The sequence below is a fragment of the Abrus precatorius genome, unplaced genomic scaffold (genome assembly GCF_003935025.1).
Source record: "Abrus precatorius isolate BTA unplaced genomic scaffold, Abrus_2018 Scaffold3, whole genome shotgun sequence".
NCBI lineage: Eukaryota > Viridiplantae > Streptophyta > Magnoliopsida > Fabales > Fabaceae > Abrus > Abrus precatorius.
In genome coordinates, this window is record NW_020874373.1 from 17,252,433 (window position 1) to 17,263,430 (window position 10,998).

General features: G+C 24.0%; 1 protein-coding gene across 1 annotated transcript; it reads left to right on the plus strand.

Annotated features, from left to right (window-relative positions):
* The first annotated feature begins 5,291 nt into the window (after window positions 1–5,291).
* LOC113863501 (CASP-like protein 1F2) lies at window positions 5,292–6,882 on the plus strand. Its single transcript, XM_027497103.1, has 3 exons — window positions 5,292–5,716; window positions 5,857–5,983; window positions 6,332–6,882. The coding sequence occupies exons 1-3, from the start codon at window positions 5,493–5,495 to the stop codon at window positions 6,557–6,559; spliced, it is 579 nt and encodes a 192-aa protein (XP_027352904.1). The 5' UTR covers window positions 5,292–5,492; the 3' UTR covers window positions 6,560–6,882.
* Window positions 6,883–10,998: the final 4,116 nt, after the last annotated feature.

Sequence of the window (10,998 nt, forward strand, 5' to 3'; positions counted from 1 at the left end):
ATAAAAAATTCTAAGATAGTTTTTTAAATTTAGCCCTATTTAGAGGTAGTTAAAAGATATTTAAATCAATAATTTTTTATATTAATAATTTTAAATGATAAAATATTAAAATAATTATTAAAGTATATAACGTGATAATAATAAATTATACTTCAATTATATATTTTATCATTTAAGAAATTTTAATTAATAATGAAGATTAATTTTTAATAGATAAAAAATGTTAGGAGACTAAATTTTAATAATTTTTTTTATAAGGACTAAATTTAAAAAAGTGTAACTCTTTTAGGGACTAAAATTCTAAGTTTAAAATATTTTACTTAATTTTCTATTTTATCTTTGATTATGCCTTTATAAGAATGAATAAACTATGAATATTATAATATTTTTATTGTAAGTTTGTAATATGTAACTATACCAATTTATATATAATATATTTTTTATACAATAAATTAATTTTTATAATATCTTTAAAAAATTAAATATTTGTTATATTAGATATATGGAATTACATTTGTTATTCAAAATTTTAGAAGATCAATTTATTATATGAATAAATTTATACTTTTTTTTATTATGATATTAGTAAGTAATTCTTGTTATATTGACTCAAAATCTCATTAATTGATCTTTATGTTATTTTTCTATCAATTATATATTTTATTTATGAAAATAAATATCTAAGTATATTTAATTTTTTTTAAACCTTGATAAAAAAGTCTTTATCATATATGAATTATTCTTAGTATTTTATCAACTATAACTAGTATTTTTTATTGATTTATATATTCATCAAATCAATAAATTCTATCAATAAATATGTGATCTTAAACCATAAATGATCTTTTAACTAAAATATATGAGTTCTCAATTTTTTAAAATTTAAAAATTTTATTTTGTATCTTATTTTTAATTTATTTTAAATAAATTCACTAAAAATATTTTTTATTTTTAGTTAAAATACACACTTGATTCCTTGAATTTTTATATTAAAAAAAAAAAGAAACTTATGTTTTAATCTTGTATAAGTGTTTTGTTAAATTTTAGTCATTACTGTTAAAACACTTTTAAAAGTGTTAACAAGATAAAAACATAAACAAGACTAAAACATAATAAAACATCCATATAAAAATTAAATTACAACTTTTTAAATATAAAGACTAATTTGTAGACAAATGTTAATTATAATAATTAAAGGTATAATTTAATCTAGGCTTTGTTACAACAATGGCATGGAATAAGATTTTAAAAAGGTTGCTCTTTAAAAATGATCAACTTAAACCTTTAAAAAATTTTGTATCAAATAAATAATTAGAATTAAACTTTAAAAAAATAGTCAAATGTTACTCTTATAAAGCTTAATATAATTTAGCCTTAAATATATTATTAGTTCTAATAAATATAGCATATTTTATAATAAGTTTTTATAAAAAAATTATTAAAATTTAGTCTTTCAAATGTTAAAAAGTTAAAATTTATTTATTTTCTTTAAATGCTGAGTTGTGTGATAAAGAGAAAAGGGACTTTTTTACAAATATTTAAAATATATATTTAAAAATATTAATTTTAAATAATAAAATATTATAAAATAAAATAATATGTCATGTCAACTCAGTTATCTCAACATTTAACTGAAACAAGTTGGCAAGACTAAATTTTAACATCTTAATATTTGAAAGACTTAATATTAATAAAAAATTTATAAAAATTTATTACAAAATATACTATATTTATAAGGTTCAATCACATATTTAAGCTTATAATTTAATTTATTTTCATTCCTGCTATTTGATGAAAAATAAATTAAAGCTAAAATAATATATACAATAAGATTAGGATAAAACTTTTTTTTAAAAAAAGTAAGAATAGTATGATCATTTTCTCAATAGATACTACGATAATAAATTGAAAAAAGAAATAAAAGATTTTAGACAAACTTTATTAGTGTTTATGATAGTTTTATATTTTTAAATTTTTTGATGAAATTAATCAAAATTATTATTTTAAATTTATTTCAATCAATTTTATTATTAAACATGCTATATAAACTCCTTTATGAAAGACATCTAATTTACTTATATATTTATCTTGTGCAAATTTACACAAGTTTCATTAATTATATATTTTAACTAAATTTTTAATAATTAATTATACATTTTTAAATTTAGTTCTTATAAAAATAATTATAAAAGTATAAATGATGTGACAATAATAAATTGCACTTTAGTTATTTATCTCATCATTTAAGAGATCTTAGTTAAAATCAGTTTTTAATAAATTCAAAATGTTAGAGACTAAATTTTAATAAACATTTTTATAAAAATTAAATTCAAAATTGTGTAAATTTTTCAAAAACTAAAATTTTAAATAAGTCTAAAAATATTTTATTTAATTTTATATTTTACCTTTCATCACGACTTTATAAGAATGAATACAATATAACTATTATAGTATTTTTATTATAAGTTTGTAACATGTAACAATATCAATTTATATATAATATTTTATATAATAAATTAATTTTTATAGTATTTTTGAAAAAAATTATATGAAAAATTAAATATTTATTATATTTAATATGTGAAATTATATTTGTTATTTGAAATTGTAGAAAATTAAATTTATTATAGAAATAAATTTATAACTTTTTTTTATTATAATATAAGTAAACAATTCTTATTATGTTGACTCAAAATCTTGTTAATTGATCTTTATGTTATTTTCTCTATCAATTTTATATTTTATCTATGAAAATAAATATCTAGACATATCTAGTTTCCTTTTTAAATAAAATATAAAAATATTTGTTATTTATGAATTATTTTTAATATTTTATTAACTATAATTATTATTTAAATTTTGTTAACTTCAGTCCATAGGACTAAGTTTAAGCATCTATAAATAAAAAAATTATGAAAAAATGTTATAAAAATATAATAAATATTTTTCTTTCTAATAAAATTTTACTATTAATGCTTAACAAAAATCTTATTAATTTTTATTAATTTATATATTCATCAAATCAATAAATTCTGTTAATAAATATGTGATCTTAAACTATAAATGATCTTTAATTGAAATAAATGAGTTTTTAATTTTTTTAAAATTTAAAATTATTTTATTCAGTACCTTATTTTTAATTTATTTTAAATAAATTCACCAAAAATATCTTTTATTTTTTTTATTAAAATACACATTTTATTCCTATAATTAATATTTGTTTATAAATTAATTTATATATTTTTAAAAAGTTGTTAAATTTTAGTCATTACTATTATAACACTTTTAAAAATATTAACAAGACAAAAAACATAAATAATGAAAACTAAAATATAATAAAACATTCGTATAGAAATTAAAACATAACTTTTTAAATATAAGAACTAATTTATAAACAAATATTAATTATGAGAACTAAAAGTATAATTTAACCTAGACTTTGTTACAACAATGGCATAGAATAAGCTTTCAAAAATGCTGTTCTTTAAAAATGATCAACTTAAACTTTTAAAATTTTGTGTATCAAATAAATAATCTGGCTCAAACCTGAAAAAATAGTCAAATGTTACTCTTATAAAGCTTAATATAATTTAAATTTAAATATGTAATTAGTGTCTATAAATATAATATATTTTATAACAAGTCTTTATAAAAAATTTTATTAAGATTTATAAGAATTACATATCTAAGCTTACAATTTAATTTATTTTCATTCCTGCTATTGGGTGAAAAATGAATTGAAGCTAAAATAATATATATAATAAGATAGGGATAAAAAAATTTTAAAAAAGAAAAAAACAAAGAACGGTACGATCATTTTCTCAATAGATATTATAATAACAAATTGAAAAAAAAATTGTTAGGCAAACTTTATTAGTGTTTATGATATTTTTATAATTTTAAATTTTTTAAAATAAATTTTTTGATGAAATTAATCAAAATTATTATTTTAAATTTATTTCAATCAATTTTATTATTAAACATGCGATATAAACTCCTTTACGAAAAACATCTAATTTACTTATCGATTTATCTTGTGCAAATGTACACAAGTTTCATTAATTATATATTTTAACTAAAATTTTAATAATTAATTATACAACTTTTCTCTCTTATTTTTATTTTTTTAATTTTAATAGTCCCTTTTTAATTTATTAAAAGTGCATAATTAATAAAGCTTAACGTATATAAATATAGACAGGATTAATAACTCGTTATCTTATTTATCCAAAGCTATTTTAAGTGACACAAATAAAGATATTAAAATTTAATACAAAATGAGTGAATGTAAAACAAATTGTCAAAAACCGATGAGATGCGCTTACATAAATTAAATTTATGATCTATTATTATTATTATTATTATGTGTAAAATGTAGTGCACCAAACAAAATCTGAAATAAATACATAGTGCGCCACACATATGCAAATAAATAAACTGAGACATACTTTAAGTTCACATAGAACATGTGCCGTAAAAGTAGATAAATTTGAGAAAATGTTTTGCATATTTACTTTTATAAATAATTACAAAATTATGAATTGTTTTTATTTTTTTTAATATTTTATAGAAACTAATAAAATTTTCTTTTGGCTGTTTACCATACAAATATTTAAAAATTAAAAAAATTTATTGCGAAAGTAAAAGGATAAAAGTAATTTTAAATTGAACAGGTCCTTAACAACATTTATATTAATTTAAGTGAAAAAAAAATTGATTCTATTTAAAAGGTATATCTAATGTGGCTCTTAAATTTATATTACTACTTTATTTAAGTAATTTTTATTTAACAATAAAAATATTTTAAATAATAATCAAAATGATGATATAGGTGTACAAGAATGATAATAAATTTTCTTTACTTAAAAAAATTAAACATTTTTAAGTCTTATTAACGAAAATGTAAATATTATTAAATGGAAAAAATTAAACAATTTACAACAGAATAGCTATTTGAAATCCTGTTTGTGCCTTCACAAAAAATGCATTAATTTCGTCAAAACTCGATTTGTTGTTATCCAATCAGGCCTTACCCGTAATCAATCAGTTTACCATTTTAGTATCCCCTCTTCTTTTCTTACCAAATTCTCTCTCTCTCTGCACTTGCTTTTAATTTCTTAAGAAAAAATGTTTCTTTAAACAAATTTAGAATAATAAAAAATAATTTCTTCAATTTTAAATATATTTTCAAAATATGTATGTAAAAAATAAAAAAAAATTAAACATTATATGACATTTATACACTGAATCTCTCTTAAATGCGTGCATACACACACCACCAGTGTTTCCACAAGGTCAATTTCATTCTTGCTTCCAAGTTCCATCTGACTCTCTCTCTCTCTCTCTCTCTCTCTCTCTCTCCACTTTCCTGAATAAAAGCTGGAGATATTCCTCCTTCCCTCACTCTCTACCTTTTATTCTGTGTCATTGTTCCCCAATTAAGCTTTCTATCCATTTCTCTTCGCATAAAGCATCTCAAAACGGTTTCCCATATGGCTGATGCCAAAGATTCATCTATGGTGGATTCCAAATCTTCCTCAACTTCACCCTCACAACATCAGCAACATACCTCTTTCTTCATGGCTCAAGACACCCTCAGAATCCTTGCCATTCTCCTCTCTGCTGCTTCGATTGTTGTTATGGTCACCAATACCCAGACCGTTTTACTCTTCTCTATACGCTTCCAAGCCCACTTCTATTACTCGCCATCTTTCAAGTAAGAACGCCCATTTCATCATTTTTCTCTATTTCAACAACAACCCTTTTTTCATTTTCACACATATGTCTTCAAAATATCATCTTTTTTTATTTTCTTTTTTATTTTTAATTTCTCTCTCTGTTTTCCCTGTACCACAGGTTTTTCGTTGCTGCAAATGGGGTAGTCACTGCTCTGTCCCTGCTGACACTCATAGTCAAACTTCTCATGAGACAACAAGCGTCGCGAAGAAAAGACTACTATTTCGTTCTAATTACGCACGACATAGTAAGCTTAGCTTTTGTTTGGTGATAATTTAATTTAGAAAACCAATCGTGTATTTTTCAAAAATGATCTTAAAAATTTGACAAAAAAAAGCCATTTTCTTCTTCTCCAATAATGCTCACAATAATAGACAATTCAGGAACATGTTTGTTTTGTTGTCTTGCGATTAAATAAATATACAAGAAAAGGAAAACATTATAGTATTATTTGATTAACGTAATTGTTGTAATGTAACCTGGTCTGTGAAGTGAGAAAGGGTTTGGTGTTATTTGACTTGCAATTGACGAACAAAAATGCGTAGGAAAAGAATAAAAGATTTGATGGTATGTGACGATTTGAATTTGACTTTAGGTGATGACGGTGTTGTTGATAGCTGGATGTGCAGCAGCGACTGCTATAGGGTACGTGGGACAGTTTGGAGAGGAGCATGTGGGGTGGCAACCAGTTTGTGACCATGTGCGCAAGTTCTGCAGAACAAACTTGGTTTCACTTTTGCTTTCTTATGTTGCATTCCTTGCCTATTTGGGAGTCACTATTCTATCAGCCTACAAATGCATTGCATCTTCTCCCAACAATTAATCAAATACACCAACCACCATTACCAAACTTGCTAGCTAGCTAGCTAATAGCTATCACCACTTCAGATAAAAGGGGTGCCTGGGTGGGGCTTATATTATATATATATATATATATGTCGTGTTGATATAAATCTTATTATGAATGTAATGTTTTGTTGCTGAAATTTTCAGTTTGGTTTATGGTAGTATATCAATGCTACAACAGCTCACACACAGAGTAGGAAACTAAAATATTTACTGATCATAATGAAGCTTTACTGGGACTTGCTTTCAATAATTTGTGGTCTTGGGCGACATATTCCTGGCTTCTCACCTCCATTTATTACCGTAATAATGGTTGGTCTTCCATGATGTGCTGTTTTTCGAACAAGTATCTTTTATCTTTTTCCTGCTGAATTTCTGATGGTGTGCTTGTCTGTCGCAGAATTTATTAGGCATTGTAAGTTTTGTTAACGTTGTACGAAGCTAATATTCTTGTGTGTTTATTACCACTTTTTATGTAAATATTATTGTTATTAATTTTATTTTAAAAAATTAACTAATAAGCACTTATTAACAAATTACTTATTATAAATACCATATTTATTAAAATTTTCTTGTCACTTAAAAACAGTAAGAAAATCTTTAGTTTTTCTCTAACCAGATTTCATTCTACAAACCTCTTACGGAATCCATTGATTCACTGTAAAATGACCACTTGCGGAGGGTACAGGTTTTAGCATAGCATACGGATAGACAAGATCCATAACTTTAATAGGAACCACGATTAATAATTATTTTTTGGTCACGAGTATATTATTTATTATAATGTTATGATGAAAATGACAACCCACGTCTAGTCTCCTAGTTTGTTTGTTTTAATTATAAATTAAAAATAGTTAAACTAATTACAAATTGATCGCAATTTGGGATAAAAAAGAATTCTATAATGTAACGAGCCACAGCGCATGTTTTGGCAACCTTTTGCCAAAACTTTCAAGCGTCATGATAATAGGACACTGACTTCACACCAACTTCAGCTGGCATGATGGAAGTATTTCGTAAGTATTTTTATATACTAATCACGTATATAAATTTATTTTAAAATATTTATTTATATTTTTTAATAGATTTGTTTTAATTTGTGCAATATTAAATAAGATAAAAAGCTATTTATGAATGTTTTTTAGGGATTCATGAATGTTTTTCCCTTTAATAGGAATTCATAGGATCCTCTATCGCATACAAGAAGAAGCATGAGATTTAGCAAAACAAGCAAAAGACGCACCATCAAAGTGATTGAAGCATGAGACGTGACCAGTTTTTTAATTAGAGCATGAAGAATGAGCTAGCAATCAATCAGGTATTGCTGGGTTTGAGTGTTATTAACATCCATGGCTACGGAATTGATAAATTAAAGGTTTTTTATTCTTTAATTATTATTCTAAGCATAATGATTAACAAAACTGTTGTTTTAAATTACATTACAAAGAGATATTGGTATGTAATTAGTCATTGTTCATGGTGAAAAATGACAATTTGTAAACAAATAATCCAAAGATTAATCTGGAGACTGGATTTAGGTCCTCTTTGGGTTGTTTTAAGTGTGTTGTTAACGTAGTGCTCAAATTAACGACGTAAAAGAGTATTAAGCAAGAATAGAGAATAGTAATTGTGCAGAATTGAATCAAACGTAGATGCTTTTACAAAAATGTAATAAACATGAAATAAACAGCGTACAAAGATATAAGCAACAAGAACTGAAATTAAAATGCAGAAAGGTAAATGCAAGAATGTAAAGGTGCATGAATGTAAACGTACGATTCCTCACAACAGCGAACAGCGGCTCCCGTGAGTCTCCTTGTAGCTGGTGTCTGGTGCGGTGCAGGGTTTTAGCGTGCAGAGAATTTTAGGTGCGGGTGTCAGGGTACAAAAAGTCATCCTTTGTAAAATGGTGCTTTAGAGTATTTATAGACATGAAGACCACCACCGTTCTCCTTTTGCGGGCACTTCTTAGTAACTTCCTTCAACTGTTGATGCTTATTATCCACCATTGTTTGTGATCGTGTTTGTTGGTTGGGGCTTCTTTCTTAACCGTTATTGTCCACGATCTCTTTTGTGTAGTGGTGCATGTTGATAACTGCTGGTAACCGCTTTTGAATTTTGCAATGACTTGACCTATCAAGACTCTTATTTTTCTTTCTTTCGAGTATTTTTGGGAGAAATCTAAGAGACTTATTTAGTGTTATGGTCTTAGAATAATTTCTTCTTGACTTCTCTTTTCGAGCAATTTTGGAGTTTTGAGAGCTTATCTTGGTCTTGTAGACTTAGAATATTTTCTTTGTTCATTTCTGTTTCTCGAGCAATTCTGGAGGGACTGGAGCTCAGCCATGTTTGTGGACTTAGAATATTTTCTGTCCACTTCCTGTTTTTCGAACAGTTTTGGGCATCAAGGATTTGAAAATTCCCCAAAAACGCCTTGAAAAACCATTAATTTTTGTGGACTTAGAATATTTTTTTGTCAATCCTATTTTTTGAGCAGTTTTGGGTGTCAGTGACTTGGAAACCCCTCAAACTACTCGAAAAAGCCTTTAGTTTTGTAGACTTAGAATATTTTCTTGTAAGTCCTATTTTTTTGAGCAGTTTAAAGAAAAATCAACAATGTGACAAAAATATCTTAAAATAGCTCGAAATGTGTCCCTTTTAATAAAATTAAAGGTCTTGGATAATCTTTCAATATTCTCTTATGTTGAAGCCTATTTTTTTGCTCCTTCTTAACCCTCAAAACTTGTTGAAATGTAGTTTCCCTCAAGATGATTTTTAATTTAGAAAATTTTCTTTATCCCAAACAGCCATACAACTACGGGTTTTGGATGTTCAGGATTAACACAATGAATTCAATTCGTGTCTAGTTAAAGACTGATAAACATTTAAGAGTGTACAATAAAAATTTACATGTAATAATTTTTATTAAAAATAATAAGATATTGTAAAATTAATATATTAATATTATATATTTTTATTTTTAATAAAATTTTACTATTTATTGATTTTTTATTTATGTATCTTCAATCATTGATTAAAAACAATAGTTGATAAAATTACGTTCATTTAATATTACTCGCTTCATTGAAATCACCAAATATGCTCTTTGAGTTTGTGTAAACAAACACTTCCATTAAGTAACTCACTGTGCCAAAGATCATTTTCATATTGAATTCTTTTATAATATGTTAATATCTATTAAAATGGGACACAGGCCTTTCTCTAAATTCAATCTTTATTATTAAAACTCAAATAAAAGTCCACTAACTGAAAAAAAATAAAAATAAGTAATATTAAACTTTAGATTATTAGTTTTAAAAAAAGTTTATATAAAATTTCAGGACGGAATATAATTTTATTAAAATGATAAATATTTATTATGTCAAAAACATTAAATTATAAAAAATATTGTCTTTTATATTTAAAATCAACTTTGAAAGATGATGTTAGTAAAACTGTTAATTTTTTTTTATCTTTCAGTTTTGATATTCTAATTTTGTTTTCTCTAGCTGTTGTTCTTTTCGCAAAAGAAATTAGAGTTCATATCACCACCCTCTTTGAGCCATTACACTCTTAATCTGTCTTTATCGAATCCGATCACTTGTCGGCATTTAATTAATTCGCCTCATCCTTCAACTAATAATATTATAATGTTTTTTTCCAATAATTCTCATGATCCTTTCTAACAAAAATAGAACTTAAAAGTATAAAAATAATATTATTTTAGTTATTTTAATAATAAAAAATCATTAAAAACGACCCTTTCTCATGCTGTTCAAGTATTTCCATTCAAGGCTATTGATCTGGTGGGATTGGTTAACATTAATTTCAATAATCTTTTTATTAATATTGACTTTTAATCCCCCATGAATAAAGTAAATGTTTGATTGATAGGTGGTGGGGTTTTGCCTTTTAGCACAAATTTGAAAATTTTTAGACCTTTTAATCGTTTGAGGTAGACCACACGTCAACTAAAGTCACAAAAACAGGAAATTATTCTGCTACTTTTAAGGAAAGAATTTGAGAGAAAAATAAAATGAAATAATCAACAATGAAATTTTTTTAAAAATACAAAATGTAATAAAAATATATTTTTTTAAGATTATTTATAATAGTTAGAAAATATATTTATTTATTAAAGTATTTATTTATTTTTATAAAAACATATGTTTAGTTTTTATATTATATAAAAGTTATTTACTAGTATAACAAATGCACATACATCCCTACACTACTTTTTCTCTTCAGTTTGGGAGTCTTTAAGGTAAAAATTAATCAAGAACTCATTGATAAACTATTTGAACATATAATTTTAGCTAAGAGTAACTTATAACTAATTAGTTGATTGAATTAGAGTTATTTAATAAAATTAATTGTATAGCTAGTTAAATGTATTAAATGACTAAAAATGAACAG